Source organism: Lactuca virosa, chromosome 8, assembly GCF_052849685.1.
Source record: "Lactuca virosa cultivar CGN04683 chromosome 8, Lactuca_virosa_CGN04683_v6, whole genome shotgun sequence".
Taxonomy (NCBI): domain Eukaryota; kingdom Viridiplantae; phylum Streptophyta; class Magnoliopsida; order Asterales; family Asteraceae; genus Lactuca; species Lactuca virosa.
The window spans coordinates 368,199,773-368,218,483 of NC_136433.1; the positions used below are offsets into that span (position 1 = coordinate 368,199,773).

The 18,711-nt window shown below is 33.2% G+C and overlaps 1 protein-coding gene across 3 annotated transcripts; it reads left to right on the forward strand.

Annotated features, from left to right (window-relative positions):
- Positions 1-14,690: 14,690 nt before the first annotated feature.
- Positions 14,691-18,393, forward strand: LOC145134564 (protein RICE SALT SENSITIVE 3-like). Of its 3 annotated transcripts, none has more exons than XM_079069401.1 (8): positions 14,691-14,711; positions 15,005-15,172; positions 15,322-15,375; positions 15,813-15,977; positions 16,102-16,207; positions 16,327-16,368; positions 16,466-16,522; positions 17,853-18,393. In XM_079069401.1, exons 2-8 carry the CDS (start codon positions 15,027-15,029, stop codon positions 18,363-18,365), a joined length of 1,083 nt encoding a protein of 360 aa, XP_078925527.1. In that variant the 5' UTR covers positions 14,691-14,711; positions 15,005-15,026; the 3' UTR covers positions 18,366-18,393. The 3 variants fall into 3 exon arrangements, with proteins under 3 accessions (XP_078925527.1, XP_078925526.1, XP_078925525.1); XM_079069400.1 differs by lacking the exon at positions 14,691-14,711 and adding an exon at positions 14,846-14,933; XM_079069399.1 differs by lacking the exon at positions 14,691-14,711 and having other exon boundaries at positions 14,943-15,172.
- The last annotated feature ends 318 nt before the right edge of the window (positions 18,394-18,711 follow it).

Genomic DNA, 18,711 nt, shown 5'->3' on the forward strand with positions numbered 1-18,711 from the left:
AAAGATATTCTTCACAGCAGTGAGATGTGGTTCTCATGGATTAGACTGATACCTAGCACAATTACACACATAAAACATGATGTCAGGTCTACTTGCTGTAAGATAAAGTAATGAACGAATCATGCTCCTATATAAAGTTATGTCAACTGCAGGTTTATCTAATGATGGTGTTAACTTTATGCCCGTTGCCATTGGAACTCGTAACTTTGCGCTATTCGTCAATCCAAATTTTCCGAGCAGATTCTTCGTATATTTTTCTTGATTGATGAAGATCCCTTCTATGTTTTGACGAATATTCAATCCAAGAAAATTATTGATTTTGCCCATCATGCTCATTTCGAACTTACTTTTCATCAAATCTTCGAATTCTTTAGACAAAGCAAGGTCAGTTGAGCCAAAAATAATATCATCAACATAAATTTGAACAAGCATTAGATGATTCCCAACTTTCTTTCGAAATAATGTGGGGTCAACAGATCCTTGTTTAAATTTAGATTGTTTCAAAAACGAAGTAAGAGTGGCATACCATGCTCTTGGTGCTTGTTTTAAACCATAAACTGCCTTATCTAAAATATAAAAATGATTTGGATATTCTTCATTAATAAAACCTGGGGGTTGTTCCACATAAACAGTCTCTTCAAGCTCTCCATTTAAGAATGAACACAAGCCAGAAATATTCGAACAGCCTCGAGTCTTGCGACAGGGGCAAAAGTTTCTTCATAGTCGATTCCTTCTTGTTGTGAATATCCTTTAACAACAAGTCTGGGTTTGTTTCGAACAATGTTTCCATCTTTGTCAGTTTATTTTTGAAAATCCATTTTAACGCGACAATCGAAACATTTTCAGGTTTAGGAATTAATCTCCAAACCTTGTTTCGTTCAAATTCAGACAATTCGGATTGCATTGCAACAACCCAATCTGAGTGTTCCATTGCAACCTTAATTGTTTTTGGTTCAATTTTAGATATTAAAACATTGAACATGCAAAATTCTTGATGAGTATTCAATACCTCATTCTTTGCACGAATTTGAGCTCTTGTTAAAACTCCCTCTTGTGGATTCCCAATTACTTGATCCTTCGGATGATCTCTTGTCCATTTTTCCATTGGTGGATATGCTGGATCAAATTCCAAAGGAGCATCTTCGTATATATCATCATTCTCAGAACCTGCAATCGAACAGGCATCATCTAAATCAGTATTATTTTCAATAATTTCTAAATGCTCCCCCTCAACATCATCATTTAATGTTTCTTTCTCCCCCTCGAAAGAATGCTCGTCATTATCTAATGTATTCGAATCCAAGTGCTCCCCCTCCACTGGATTGTTTTGTATACTTTCATTTATTTCTTGAGGAGTTGATGTTGATTCATCAGTAAACTTCGCAAATTCTGGTATATGATTATCAGGAGCATGAATTTCAGCATCGACTGCATGATCTGAAATTCCAAAAATGAAATCATAATCAATATCATCCATTTGTAAAGATTCAGTTTCAACTTGTGTTTCTTGTAAAATTGGATGATTTGCAAATTTATGCTCATTTTGTTTAACATAGTAATCATCGAATGTGAGATTGAAAGTTTCTTCCACTTTTCGTGTTCGCTTATTTAACACACGATATGCGACAGAATTGTGCGAATATCCAAGAAAAATCCTTTCATAAGCTTTTGCTTGAAATTTCGAAAGATGATCCTTGAGATTCATAATAAAGCACCTACATCCGAAAACATGAAAGAATTTCACATTAGGTTTACGATTATTCAGAATTTCGTATGGTGTAATATTAAAACGCCTGTGTATGAAAAATCTGTTCTGAGTAAAACATGTAGTGGATATTGCCTCAGCGCAAAGATATTGAGGTAAATTCGCATATGCCAACATGGTTCTTGCTGCTTCGCACAGTGAGCGATTCCTTCGTTCTACAACACCATTTTGTTGTGGTGTGTATGGAGATGAAAAATTATGCGAAATCCCTTTGTCCACCAAAAATGAATCAAGAACATTGTTCTTAAATTCAGTTCCATGATCACTCTTGATTTTTCGAACAATATTCTTTAATGTTGTTTCCATCTTTTTAATAAATCAATCATGATTTGTGCAACTTCAGATTTAAGCCTGAGAAAATAAACCCACGTAAATCTGGAAAAATCATCAACAATAACTAAAATGTACCGTTTCTTGTTGAGAGTTGAAACAGTCGAAGGACCACACAAATCAATATGTAAAAGCTCCAGAGGTGCAACAATTTTCGAATCTATCGTAATTGGATGACCTTGTTTATGTTGTTTGCCAACTTCTCAAGTTGCACATAAAGAATCATTATTAAATTTAAGTACAGGTAAACCTCTTACCAGATCTTGTACCACCATTTTATTGATGTTTCGAAAGTTGAGATGTGAAAGTCTTCGATGCCATAGCCAACTTATATCAGATGTGGCTTTCGAAAGAAGGCATACAGCAGGTTTGCCTACAATAGGATTGATGTCCAGAGTGAACATGTCACCTTTCCTTTTGGATTTCAGTAACACTTCGTTTGTGTTGACATTCGAAATAATACTTCCTTCTTCGTTAAAGAGAACTTGATTGCCAGTGCCCACAACAAGTTGAGAAACACTTATCAAGTTATGATGGAGACCTTCAACATATGCAACACGATTCACTGTGAATTGTCCACTTGTGATCTTCCCATATCCTTTAACTTGACATTTTTGATTGTTCCCAAATTTCACTACCCCAGCATTTTTGAGACTTCGAAAATCTCGTAAATTTTCCTTCTTCCCAGTCATGTGACGAGAGCAACCACTATCAATGTACCACTTGTTATCATATTGCTCGTCACATAGTACCTACAATCAGTGGAAAAATTTAGGTACCCAAGACTTTTTGGGTCCTTGGAAATTAGATTTCAACATGGAATTAAATGAAGAATTTTTGACCCAGTCACAAACTTTAGTTTTTAGACTATCAATAATGTCCACATCATCATTTGTAGGAACCGAAACATAAGATTTTGTTGGTTTCGGATGTACACTGACTTTACCCTTCGCATTTTGAGTTTGTGACTGAACTGTCTTCGCTTTTGTGACTGGTCTCCAAGCTTTGATGGAGATGTTCGAATCTTTTGAGGATGAACTTCCATTCGAAGAAGTATTGACATACTTTTCATAAGCTTCGTTGATTTGTTTTTCTGAGTATTTGTTGGATTGATAAACTTTTCCTCGTCCTTCGAGCCAGTGATCTATATTTTTCCTTGAAGTTATGCCTTTTTCATGCGAAGCCTTTAGTGTTTGTTTCTTCGTATGATTAGGAAAATTTGGCTTTTGAGGAACAAAATTAACTTTGGGATTTGTTAGAGAAGAATGAGCATATGATGTATCAACAGTTGATTTAAAATGTTGATTTTGAAAGACTTGTTGATTTGAATTAGATTTATTTGAAAATGCTCTTGATTTGTTAGTGTCAGAAACTTTCGAAAACTTTGGGTACTTATTCACTTCAGACCTTGTATGAGTTGATTGAGATGAATGTTGGGTTTTTGATGAAAAAGAGGAATTTTTAGCTTTGAAAACATTTTTGGTTGATTGTGATTCAGACATCTTTTGAGACTCAACATTTTACCAAAATATTTTCTTTCTTGCTTGTCGTTTTGAAATGTTGTTTTCCTTTGAAAATTTGTCAATTTGATCTTTAAATTCCTTAGAGTTTTGTTTGACAACTTTTTCATTTTCCTTTTCAACATGTTTTGTATTCTTTTTTTTCAATTTTTGATTTTTCAACCCATTGTCTTTGTGGTTTTTGTCGTTGAAACACATACAAATTCTTTGTTAAGTTGTTTTCAACTGTGTTTTGATTTGCGAAAAAGCCTTCATCAGTTGTTTTTGAATTGTCCTCCTCAACTAACTTCTTTAATTCGGGTTTGATATTTTCAACATTTCCAGTAGTTACGAAGACTTGGTTTGGAAAAACAACATCATCAGTACACTTGAAGATCGGGTAAACCACCGTATTCACTTCTAGGTAATGATCACCTTGTTCAGTCAGCACTTTTTCGAACTTTTGTGTATCTCCATACACTTGGTCAACAACTATACGGGGAATTTCTTTTTCCTTTATAACTTCCTTTTTCTTCGTTTGTTTCTCTTCTTTCTCATCATCACTATCATCTGTTTGGCTGTCTCTGACTTCCACAAAGTCCACATCACAAACTTTCGAAGTTGAGGGTTGATCAGTGTCAATCTCAACCAACAAATCCTTACCTTTTTCTTTTCCTTTAAATGATGATGCAACATTTATAATAGACAACTGAGAACAATCAACATCCTCAATATCACTGATTTCACTAATATTGTCAGAATTATCCTCAATATCAGCAAAATTAGATTGAGAATCAGATGTTGAATTCTCAGTCTTTTTCAAGATGTGAATTTGTTCAGACTTAGTCAAAGTGTCATTTACAATTTTAACCAGTTCAGTTGAATCAAGACATTCATCTACTTTGACTATTCCATATCTATACATATCATTCGGAACTTTGTTAAAATCAGCTATTTCTTTTTCACAGTCATACGAAATGTTATCTACCGTAGGTCTTTCATAAGCTAAAAATGGCAGCAATTTTCTATGTTGTTCTTTACTGATTTCGCACGAATGATGTAGTTCAGTTAATTTCCCATACAATCTTTTAGGCGAATTACAGTAAATGTTCCTCTGAGCTAACAACAGTTTAGATTCACTAGACAAGTTATCCCTATCAACCACGATATTAGTTATTTGAAGTTCTAAACAATCTATCTTAGTAATTTTCGAACCTAGTTTCTTCTATGTCTCTAGCAACTGTATAGACAGCTTCTTAGCCTCATTGCTAGCAGATACCACAATTGAATCAAAATAAGTAACAGTTTCATCAAAAGATACTAATTCAGAATTATAAGCATGTATTGGAATATTGAAAGATTCAAGAATATTACGTACCTTTGTGGTCATCGGAGATTTGTCAGCGGCTTTTGATACGAAGCATCTCCCATTAACTTCGTATGCCTCCTCATCTGATTCTTCTTCCATCTTTGCAAACATTGCTCCATGGGTTGGATTTCACATCTCCTCATCATCTGATCCAAATGACCAAATTTGATAAGTTCCATCTTCTTCTTGTTCACCACGAGCAACTAAGGAAAGATTATTTGCCTTCGCACGCACCTCCTCCAACTTTTCCACATAGTACTCTTCATCCTTCGTCTTATTCTTTTTCTCATCTTTCTTCCTCAGCATGCAATCATTAGCTAAATGATTAGCCCCGTTGCAATAATGACAATCAATATCAGCATCTCCCTTTAACTTCTTCTATGTTTTTCCCTCAACAAACTTCGTATCTTTCTTCTCTTCCTTCTTCTTCTCATCCCCAGCACTTTTACTCATAAAATTCCCTTTTGTCTCAGATGACTTTGCCTTCGGATTGAATGGATTTTTGAAGAACTTTTTCACACGATTGTTTGAATAGAAAGCAATCGCCTCATCATCTGAATTCATGATGAACCCTTCGTCTTCATCTGAAACATCTTTCTCAGCTTCCCTTTCAGAGATCTTCGAACCAAAGCTAGTGGACCTCCCAAACTTGCCTTCGATTCTTCAGCAATTTTGTTCACTTCGCTTTCATGAGACTTCAGCTGATTGTACAAGTCATTCAAAGTTGACGTATCAAAGCTCTGTTGATTCTTAACCATCATGCTCACACTACGCCACTCCTTACGAAGACCCATAACAAAAATTAAATTGAACTCCATGGCTGATCTGGTGATACCATATCGATTGCATCGATAGATTAATTCATTAAGACGATCATAGTAAACTTCAATCGTTTCACCATCTTTCTGTCTGAAGTCCTTCAGTTCCACTAAGCATTGCTTCACAGAGTTAACTTTTGTTTTCTCACTCCCCTGAAATTTCTCCTTGAGAATGTTCCAGATCTCCTTTGCAGTTGTACAACTCCTTACATAGTTGTAAACAACTGGAGGCAAAGCACCTCTTAGCTCTCTCACGCATCTCTTCTCTAGCTTTTTCAGACGATCAGACTGATTCTCAACTTCAGAACTTCCAGAAGATGATCCAATTGGTTGAACATTCGTTGGTGGATTGATATTGCCAGAAATGCAATTCCACAGTTCTTCATCCAATCTGTTGAGATAATCCTGCATACGATCAGCCCATGGATCGTAATACTCAGGGATTAGCATAGGAATTTTGGTGGATGATCCTAGAAGATGAGAAAATGATGTCATGGAATTAAGATTGAAAGACGCCATTGATGTACGGAATAAATCCTTGAGAATATTTTTTTAAGAAACTTTGAGAATTTGACAACAAACTATATGATTCAAATCAGAATCACTAGCAGAACACTCGATTCAATGATTCAAGTGCAGAATCGAATCCCAGACTTAGATCCAATGAATTTTTCACTTTCAAAAAGTGCGGAATTTCTTAAACCAAAAAGTTGATTTAAAAACTTTTGAAAAGATGAAAATCAGATCAGAGATATCATTCCTGCTCTAATACCAAATGATCAAGCAATGAATCGAGTATAAAATGAATCAGAGTTTAATGATCAAAGTAGGATTGTGAGATTTGAACACAGATGTAAATATGATCTTGTTTCAGCTCTATTACGCTCTCAAGTTTTACAGAGTACAAATGACAATCCTGTAAAGACTCGTATCCATGACTCTAGTAAACACTCCTATTTATAGGAGAGGAAAGCGTACAAAAAATATACTAAGGACTATGCGTTAAGCTTTGAATACAATGCCCTAGTAAAATAGATTACATAAGATACGAAGACTCAGTACATTCGAAGACATGAAACCCTTCGACTGATTACAACTCTATTTACCCTTACATCAGTACTTAACCCTTAGTATAATACTCAAGGATCAGAGGTAATGTTCCAATGGTACTATGAATTTTCATATCTAATTGTAGACTAAACATTCACGAGAACGAGATGTCGTTTGACCCTATGGATAGTAGCATGGGCTCGTAATCGATGATAAAAACATTTTCTCTATGTTTTAGTCTTATTTATTGGAGATATTGGGCATTTATGATTTACGGGTCCTTCTAGTTATTTTGGAAACGATTAGCCCATCAGAACATGTGTTAGAACACACCTTCATATTGTCCTTGGCGTTTGGTCCTAGTTTAGGTGTATCATCACTAATGACTTTATACCTATGGATAATTGGCTCTCTTGCTTTTTGACATTTCAGTTCATGGTAGTGGATGTAGGAGTATTTGAAGTTTGAGTTTCTATTATTGGCTACGTTAGTTCCAAAGGACACCCAATCATATCATGCAACTCCTTTATAGTCATGTCAAGGTTCTTCATATCAAAATCAGAATGAACTGATTATGTGTACATGTCAGCTAGTTAACCAAAATCAACTTCTAGTTAAACGAAATTCTATTTTTCTTCAAAAATATGGTTGATAATTGTTCATAAATTTTTTTAATGTAATGGTGGGAGGATTTTTCAGGATGAGTTTTCTCATAGGCATTAGTTCTCTATTCGTTCATGAGAACAGTTCTTAAGATGTGATTTTTTACTAGATTGATCATCCTACCATCTAATCATTGTCGAGGTTTTATGGTAGTCGATTTTAGTGGATTATTTTATAGACATTAATCAATATCAATTGCATTCTAGTTTTATTCATTAATCCTTAATATAATTATTAACCCTGAATGAAATTATTGATTAGGGCTAAGATCCACATTTAGCTCTGCGATGTGCTAGGGGATGTCGTAAACACACCACAAAGTTCATTAAGTAGGCAATGCACTTTGCTCGTTTCAATCTTTTGAAGCTCCTACATCGTTTGAGATTCATTGAACATTCAATGAAATATTTAATCTCGATTATGTTCATCTCAATTCAATGACGGGGATGTCGCGGATCATTGACTAGATGATAAATTAGCCATACTAAACCGCTCGATCATCCACACAATATTATTCTCATATAGACGTATTGGTTAGCCACACATTCTCCATCAATAGAGTATATTCTTGAGTGACTCTCCTTTTAACTTATATTCTCACAATGACATGTTGGTTAACAACACACACTCCATCATCATAATATAAATAAAATGTATGTTTTCATGGGTAAAACATGACTCGTGTTTCTAAACGTATAAAACGAGAATTTTATTTTATTACTTGATTAATACCATTAATATTGAAAAAAAAAATCCGATCGAACCCTTTCGGTAACTCCACACTACTAGAAAAACAACATTTTACGACGCGCAATGCGTGTCGTAAAACGCTCAGTCGATCCACAAATACGTGTCAAGGAAGGCCCTGTCATAACAAGAGACGACACACTTTTGCGCGTCGTCTATTTACGACGCGCATTTATGACGCTCATTTACGACTCGTATTGCGTATCATTAAATCCCCTGTCAAGAAAGGCCATGTCATAAATGAAGATGACACACATTTTTGCGTATCGTAATTTTAAATGTTAAAAAAATATATTATTTATAGATTTATTAATTCTCAAATTAAATTTCCATTTAATGTCTCATAACAGAAAATAAAATACCATATACAAAAACTACAATCCACTGCATAAAATTTAATGTCATACAAATAATCGATCCATGGAAAGATAAAACAAATCAATAGAAGTTGTTTTCTTCCTATACACGATTATCACATACTAAATAACAAACTTTATTTCATATTCATACATATGATTACATTATTCATTAAAAAAACATATACCTACATCTTCGCCTAAAATGTTATTACATGATGCAAGTTGGCCACTTCATTGATGGATCACCAAGAGAAAGACCAACAACTGCCCTAAAATGTTCCATGATGTGACAATACTCATGTCCTGTAACTTTAAACATTTAATAAACTAAAATACCTCCTAAAAATAAAATTGCACAAGAAACAACACATCATAATGAGAAATTACTAACATGAATGGAAGAAGTACACCATAAATTTGTTTTACCAAGAGTGGCATGGACGATCAGGTGTTACAAGTTTGTCCAAGATGCCAAACAAAGACTGCATGCAAACCAAAACATACATACACTATAAATTTAATTACCATACAAATCATATTCATACATACGAGTTTGTTTTACCTTTTTTGCCTCATATCTTTATTTTTTTCATTCTTATTATCCATGGAGTGTTGGTGTTTTCTTTTCTCTCATTCAATCAACCCTTAACCTTTTTTTAATTATGATAAGGAACAGATTGCGTTTTTACATTTTATTGTTTTAGTTAAAATATACATATATAACTTATATTTTTAAATGTATGATTTTTATTATTGTATAACTTGTTTAGAAAGCGCTTTTATTATGTTTAATTTTTTAATGTTGTAAATAAAAGTTGGTTAACTGATAATAGAATAAAATTCACATTTCATTCAATCAAAGATATTCGTTTTCTTATTCCAATACTCGATCCATAGGCCAGCATATAATTCACTTCCATGTGTATTCGGCCCTATAAGCATACCAATCACCTACCATCACAACATGTTATATCAAAGAGAGAGTGTGTGTGTGTGTGTAAAAGATTAAACATGGTACCTTATCAAGCCTCAACAACGAATCAGACAATTCTTTCACAAAATGAGAGGTTTCTCTGGAAAATTGAAATCTTAAACGAGCAGCGATTCTAATCCCATGCGGAATGCGAGCTGAGTCAAATAAATGCAAAGAATTATGAGAATCAATTTATTACTATCCAAGCTTTCATAAAATAAAAACCAAAACAAAACAATATCAGTAAATACATACCTAGCTAAGCTATATCAGTGTACTTGTCACTAAAGGCATACACATTGACTGCAACTTGATACATTGTAACTGTGATGATTGAAATAACAGTTACAAGTTTGCTAATTTAGGGATTGCTTTTTTTGCAGCAATCAAGGAACTTCACCTCTACTTCTCCAACAAAGGAACCAAAGATTAAGGTAATTGTGTTATTTAAATAGTTTTTTGTTTATTGTAAATAAGTAAATATATATAATTTATATATGTGGTTCAGGTTCCAGTGGCGATGTTTGGGGGGTCTGGAAACTATGCATCTACATTATATATTGCAGCTGCAAAAGCCAAAACATTGGAAAAAGTTGAAGCAGAGCTTCTTGATCTTGTTGCAGCCTCTATGAAATCTCCAACTTCTTCATAGTTCATGAAGGATTTGGCAGTGCCTGCAGATACCCAAGTCAAGGCTATGTCTCAGATCTGCGATCAGGCTAAATTTTCATAAATCACAAAGAACTTTTTAGGTATCAGGTCATTCATTTCTTTATCATATTACAACATATCATGTTTTGCAAATCTATCAACTTGTAGAAAGAATTTGAAAGTAGAATGTTGTAATAGAATGAAATGAAAGTAGGATGATTGAAACATTCAGACAAAATACCTCTAAAACACTTGTTTATGTTGCTTGTGACATAGAAAATGTAGCATGCTTCTTTTGCAGTGTGACATAGCTCAGGGGAAAAAGGTAATTTGACAGAGAAACATGATTATCTTACCATGTATGAGCAGAAGGCAAACGATCAGAGCTTCCATAAGCTTTGTGAATCTAATTGGTGGTTCTAGTCTTTGGAGTAACTTGAAATCCATTCCCAAATCCAGGGGTCACCTCCCAAACAACAACAGTAGATGGGTATAAGATCCATATGTGAAAACAGAACATACACACAGAAAATTTAACCATCCAGCTGGAGCTTGAGGTTGTTGTGAGAGAAATTTTTCTTCAAATGGGGACTTTGTAGAGCTACCAGATCTTGAGGAAAGCCACCTATACTAGTCTTCACAAAAATAAAGAAATGTCAAGGATGATTCATAGTTTGAATATAGATAACCAGAGAGTATAAGCATCATACATGAGACACCCCAGATAGCCACTTTGTTATAACTGCAATATCCTATCTCCACTCATGCTTACGTTGCCAACAACTTGCATCTTTAATCGAACTAGTTGATCTCTGTAGTATCATTAAACATGTCAATGTCAGTATCAGTCTCAGTGTCAATACCAATGTTAGTGTGTCAACCTAAAGAACTTGGCAAAATAACTTAGCCCAAACAGAAAGAATGGCTAATCTTTTCTTCAAATACTTTTTCCAGTAAAGAAAAACAAACATTAAAACCAATAGTCTTACTTTCATACAAAAACAAAAACTCACAAAAGAATGAGGTAAGCAGGAGGTAAGATGTACACAAACAGTGAAAGAAGATACTAGAAGTAAAGCAGGGAAAGCTTACATGGGAAGGCTGTGTCCAGATAGTTATTCTCCCATGAAAGTTAGCAATTAGCAAGGCACGAGGGCAAGATGAAGGTGACCATTCAATAAATTGAATTGAATCACGTGGAGAATCTGGCATAGTTATTCAATCAAAAAAATTCATGACTTAGAATAAAGATATCAGACCTGTCAGAGTAGAAGAGGAAGCATGGAGGAGAAACCCTTATAAATGCACACAGAACGTCATGGGGAAATCATTGGCAGACAAGGGGATTTGGGTTTGCTGCAGCCATGAAGAGGAAGTATGGAGCAGTTGACGGGTCGTTGGACAAGAAGGTAATAGCCACACTCTGCGTAGGGTCAAGGAGCAGAACGACAAGAAGAACGAGTACTGATGATATTACCTACGTAGGGTCAAGGAGCAGAACGATGAGAAGAGGCGGCATGTATGATGATACGATGAGCACAGAGACCACGATGGAGGCGTAAGAGTCTAAGACGACGACGGTGAGCAGAGCGATGCGATAGAGGCGCGGTCGTGATAGAGAAAAGAAATAAGGATTCAGAATAACATACGATTAGGGAAGGAAGGATGTGAAAGCATAAAAGGCAAGACCTAGGGTTCTAGTGAGCTTGCTAAAATTAAAGGGCCGGATTGAGTAAATGAAGGTAAAGTGTGTATTGAGTTTTTAAGGTTCAATGGCGGTGGCGGTGACGATGGCTTAGGGTTTACAGAGAGAAGGAAGGAGTGAATGAAGAGAGATAATGAGGAGAGAGGGTAGACGCGGGGTTCTTCAAAATTTTAGAATTTCAGACGATTTTCGTTTCCCCCCTTTAAAAAAGCGCGTTTAAGCAAAAAAAATATAAAGCGACATTTGAAGAGGACACACATTTAAGATAAGCGCCCTCCGTGTTTGTATTTTTTTTCTTTTCTGACACTAATTTCAGGGCACGCACAAATGCGTGTCCTCTATCCTTCAAATTTTAGAATAGATGACATTATTTTTAGGGCGCGCACTTTTGCGTATCGTAACACATTGCGTGTCATTGTTTGCGCGTCGTAAAAGGATGTTTTTCTAGTAGTGACACTCTCAAAATACAAAAGCGGTGAGGGTGGTAAGCATGAAGCATTTAAAAAACCGAACTCATTAGAATCATAGAGACCTCTTTAAACCAATATTAGAGTGAGTGTGCCTAGTCTTGATCCGACGATAATGTTTTTAATTAAACATGTGATAACACTTGTGGAATAACTGTTATACATATAGTAATTATGTCATATACTAAATTTAAAACTTTTAAATTTATATTCTTCTCTTTCTGATTTAATTCACTTATTAAATAAAGTTCAAGGATATTATTTAAATTTTAAGTTCAAGTTTAAATATTAATAAAATATTCAAATTTAAATTCTATTAAACAATATTTCAAATTAATCAAAAATTTGAATTTATTAGATTTAAACAATTTAAAATAATATTTTAATCAAGAGGCTTATCCACAAATTTTCGAAAAACCTGAAAAAAAAATCTAAAATCTGAAATACCCAGCAGGCGCGCCACGTCCAGGAGAGGGCGCTCCGCGCCTTACGATAATCTAGGTTCTAGGTTTTACTAATTTTAACAACTTACTTTAAAATCAACTAAAAGAAGGATAGATTACATACCTCTTGATCATTAGATCATGTGAATGTACATCTTTTGCGTAGGATGAAGAGCCCAAAGGAGAACCCATTTAATATAGACAGACCCAAGACACCAAAAGCAAACAAGGAATAAACCCTATTATGGTTTATTCGAAAATCCCATAACCCTAGAGAGGGGTTATGATTTTCGTATATGGAGAATATACAGATAGGGGAGAACAAAAATAAGAGGCTTCAAAAGTCTCTTAGGGTTTAATCCCAAGCCCTCGGTTTATAGGCTACATATATAATCCTATATGGAATCAAACTCTAGGTTTATCCTTACTGATTCAAATCAGTTTTATCCCTAGGATATGGATAGCTCAAAACCGTCCACTCCTAACTCGTTAGGAGCTTCTACAATATTCCAATTAACCTATTGGATTACCTAAAATCCAATCCCTTTAATTAATTAAAAACAATTTAATTAATTACCAAAATAATATTTAATTAATATATTAATTCCTTAATAAGTTAACAACTTATTTTCTCCATTTCGTTAATGTTATTTGTGTCATTAGGCCAACCCAAAAGGACATTATTATTATTTAAAAAATATTACTAATTGGTTAATGATATTGAGCAACATTTCCAATAGATACATTATAGTGAGCTTCTTTTTTGGAGTTTCATAACATCTTAATCAACTTCCAATCTCACATTAGAATTAAAGACTTCAAATACTGTAATATTTTCCTTTCTATAGTTGTTTTAATTTTTCCACGATTGCAAAATCATTCAGGATGGGTTAAAATGATTTTAAGTTTATTCATATTTTAATGCTTTCATTTTCGTTATTAGAGTTTTTGGGAAAACAATTTTAAATAAAACACACCACATATTACTAAAATAAATAAATAAAACTATGCTTAGAAAACTAAGCATCTAAACGCTTCCAACATATGACAGTTGATGATAGTTTAATTTGAAAACTTTTATGGGGAAGTTTTTTGGGGAATCATTTTCTTTTTACAAAATCATAATTTAATATACAAGTTGAATATAAATGGAGAGTTCGATACACAAGTCGAATATACATACTTTAACACACGAGTTAAATATAAATAGAGAATCCAATACATAATTTGAATATACATTAAGAATATACATACTGAATATATTCAATGTTGAATATACATGAAAAATTGGATACACAAGTCGAATATAAATGAAGAATACATAAGTTGAATTTATTCAACGTGTATTCAACCGAAATTCCTTAATTGTAAATATTTAATAATCTTGTTAAATTTCGTAAGCTTCCATAATTATAAAGATCTCATAACCACGACGAAATTAATGGTTTTGTTAGTATGAATAATATACCCTTCGTATTAATCATTAGTGGTTACTAAATTATTTTAATTATTTAATTAATCAAAACTAAAAAATACAAATAATTAGTTATAATTCATATTCGCTCTTCTAACAATAAATCAAATTCTTATTTGAACTTATATATATATATATATATATATATATATATATATATATATATATATATATATATATATATATATATATATATATATATATATATATATATATATATATATATTGTATTTTCCTGGGATTGAATTGGGCACCTAGTGGTGCGTCAGAACAAAGATGGGGATATGGTATCTATATGTATATGTGTATATATATAGAGCTGGTGTCATGATGTGTATGGAATTATAAGGTTTGGTCATACTGATGACTCATAGTATTCAAAAGAGAGAATAGAGAAGGTAATTTATAAAGGCAGTCTAGATAGGAATTTATGAATGGAGGTTTGAAAAAAGTGGGTTGTTGTGGGCCTTTTCAAATCATTTCTTGTGTAAATTATATATATATATATATATATATATATATATATATATATATATATATATATAGAGAGAGAGAGAGAGAGAGAGAGAGGTGTTTAAATGTGAGGTATCCAACTACCCATGTAGGTGACCTTATAAAAGGTAGAAAAGGGTGTCTGGTTTTCACTTCTTTTAGAGAAAGTTATATATCCACATTTGTGTGTATTTTACAGAGAAAAAGAGAGGAGAGAGAAGATGGCAATGGGAGAGATGCAGTTAAGCCAGCTAGCAGCAACACATCTGCTTCAACACACATTAAGAAGTTTCTGCGTTCATGACAATTCTCAATGGGTTTATGCAGTTTTCTGGAGAATCTTGCCAAGAAACTACCCTCCACCCAAGTAAACCATAATTAACTTTTTTTAATTAACTTGTATATGTTTTAATCAACTTTCTTTTTAAGGTCTTTTTTGTAATAAAATAAAACTTCTAATTTTTGTCCACTAAATGAAAAAAAAAATGTTGTTCTTGTTTTGTATTATTGTTGCAGGTGGGATGGTCTAGGGGGAACATATGATAGGTCTAGAGGCAACAGGAGAAATTGGTACATTATTCTATTACCGTTTTATTATGTAATATTAATTATATATTGTCATTTTAAATGATTTCCTTCATGCTAAAAATTATTATTATTATTACTACTATCAATAATAATTCTTTGTTTTTATCTAAAATTCCATATTAAATTATTTATCTATTATATAATTAAAATTCTTAAATCCTTTAGACACTTCCTTAAAATTTTCATTAGGTGTCATTATTGTTATTGTCATTTTTATGTAAAAGTATTCTTCAATTCTAAAATACTATAAGTTTTCTTTGCTTATATTATTATTGTCCTTCTTTGATTCAACTCTATTTTCATCCACGATCTTGTGTGTTTCTAATGTCTTCATGTTCTTGATTGACTCTTCAGTTGATTATAGAACGAATATTTTTAGTCATGGATTAATGTTAAAACATTGAGTTAATCACAAACAGGATATTGGCATGGGAAGATGGTTTCTGTAATTTTGCAGCGTCGACAACAAACGAGATTAACAGTGATTGTTCGGTTTACACTGACCACGAATACCAACAATATCAAGGTCTTCAACCGGAGCTCTTTTTCAAGATGTCACATGAAATTTATAACTACGGCGAAGGGTACTTTTGAGATTTCACTCTCTTTTTCAATTTCTAGTCGTAAGCTAGCTGCATGCTGACTTATACTTAAATACATAATTAATTGTTATCGAATAATAATTGTTTTAACTTAAATATTGTCCAGATTAATTGGAAAAGTAGCTGCAGATCACAGTCATAAGTGGATATTTAAAGAACCGAATGATCAAGAAATAAATTTCTTGTCTGCTTGGAATAGTTCGGCTGACTCGGTAAGCAAATTTTCAAGATTTAAATAAAATGTTTTTTTTGTTAAGATAAGGGTATAAGTGGAGTAAGAAGAAGGTGTGTAATCAGTGTTAAGTAAGTTGTGGGTGTTTGATTGCAACAGCATCCAAGGACATGGGAAGCTCAGTTTCAGTCTGGTGTGAAGGTACATGTACATGATGGTTAATGTACAATGAGTTAGAGTCAAAAAGATTGTTGTTTAGATGTAGGTTTACTCAGAAATAATGCTTATATGTCTACAGACTATTGCTTTGATTGCTGTTAGAGAAGGTGTCATTCAACTAGGATCCGTTCATAAGGTTCTCTCTCTCTCTCTCTCTCTCTCTCTCTCTCTCTCTCTCTCTCTCTCTCTCTCTCTCTCTCTCTCTCTCTCTCTCTCTCTCTCTCTCTCTCTCTCTCTCTCTCTCAGCTTCTTAGAGAAGCTTTTTAAAAAATAAAAAAAACTTTTGAAAAATAAAAAAGCAATTGGAAAAAAAAATTAAAGTGAAAATTTTTCAATGGTACGGTGGGCTTTCCAACCAATTGCAAATAAACAAATGTACAAATATGACTAGTATAATAAATTTGTAAAAGTCATTCCTATTGTAGAGGATATATATAGGATACAATGAGTTTTTCATTTTAAGCTTTTTTATTAAAAAAACTTACAAAAGCTCTTTCTACTGTATATGCTGTTATTTCAAAGTTTCAAAAAGATATATAAACCCTTTAATGAAACCAAGAATCTTGAAATTTGTAATAAGGTTAAATGTATCTCGTGTAAAAAAAGGTATACAACTCTTTGCTAAAAAAAGCTTTTTTCATAGCGAAGTCAAGAAGGTATAACAATATAAGTACCTTTCTATCAAACCAAGAACCCTTGAAATCTAAAAAGAGTTTTAGATGTGTATCTCATACAATAAAACTTTTTTCGTAGCTTAAAGTCTCAAGAAGGTATATGAACCCTTTATTCAAAACAAGAAACTTGACATGCTAAAAAATGTTATATCTGTATCTCCAGCAATCTAACTTGCTCAAAGTATCTTTTAATTCGATGTCTCGAGAATATATAAAACCCCTATATATCAATAATAAGATCTTGAAATTAAGACTTGATCAACATATTAAAAATTTATATCTTGTGCCATTGTACAAAGTTCTTGTTTGGAAAAAGAAAGAGCTTCTATTAATTGAAAGTCTAGAAAACGTGTAGAAACCCTTGGTATCAATACAAGAACCTTGAATTTCAGAAAAATATCGATATTGACATCTCAAGTGATAAAAATTTCACATCTTTCTTGCTCCAAAAAAGGAACTCTTATTGTTAAATGTCTTGAGAAGTTAGAAATACCTTTTTAATACCTGAAATTCAGAAGACTATACATATATGTATCTTGTGTAATAAAAATTATACACACTGTTCTTACTATCTATAAATAGTTTTTTTTTTTAATTCAAAACAATAATCTTAAAATTCAGGAACACGTTATACTTGTATCTTATATGCAGTGTAGGATAAAAGAAGTAGTGTACTTGACTTCCAAAATCAAAATCGAAAGTCAAAATAATAATCTTTACTAAAAAAGAAAGCACCTTTTTTAGTTAATAACTAAACACTAATTTATACTAATTAATTAATCATTTCAAAAGGTGATTGAGGACCTGAACTACGTGGTGCTACTCAGAAAGAAATTCAGCTACATAGAAAGCATTCCGGGAGTCCTTTTACCACACCCATCATCTTCATCGTATCCATTTAAAGCAGAAGGCTACAACACCTCCGAAGCATGGCGTTTTCAGGGTGGTAGTTTATCAATGGCACAACAGGAATATTGCCACCGGTATAATCATAATCAACCATTGAACATAACTCCTTCAATGAGCAGTCTTGAAGCTCTCCTCTCAAAACTCCCATCAGTCGTTCCGGTTTCTTCATCATCGCCACCAGTTCCACCCTTTTGTGAGGCGGCACTGCCACAGTATGAGGCGGCAGCAAATCGGCCAATGGAGTTTTTGGGGGTGGAGGCAAAGGAGGAGGTTGAAGAGGAAGATGTGAAGGATGGTGGAGAGTGTAGCAGTTCAATGTCATCTTATAACCATGAACATTATGGCTATCATCATGATTTGAATGTAAACAATTGCATGCAAAACAATGGGTATTAATAAATAATTAAGTTGATAGTTAGGATTACTTGGTATTAGTGAAAGATTGCAATTATTGAGTGTGTTTTTGGGTTTTTAATTTCCTTGTTTATATTATGATGTTTAGTCTATTTGGTGTGTTATTATAAACTAAACAAAAACTAAAGTTAAAGAAAATCATTGTATATATATATTCTACAATGTTTGTTGGATATTACACCTGAGGGACCAGCCCTAAGCCCTTAGACATTATTGTTGACATTCTTGACATTAGCGTTTGGTGATGATTAGTTAATTGTCGGTGATTTACGAAAACTAGTGATTTTATGGTTTTTTTTAAAGATATAATTGCTATTTATATCAAAAG

Coding starts and splice junctions, on each gene's coding strand:
- LOC145134564 (XM_079069401.1), top strand. CDS start 15,027: ATGGCAATGGGAGAGATGCAGTTAAGCCAGCTAGCAGCAACACATCTG. Junction 15,376..15,812: donor AGAGGCAACAGGAGAAATTG/GTACATTATTCT, acceptor AATCACAAACAG/GATATTGGCATGGGAAGATG. Junction 16,208..16,326: donor GGAATAGTTCGGCTGACTCG/GTAAGCAAATTT, acceptor TGATTGCAACAG/CATCCAAGGACATGGGAAGC.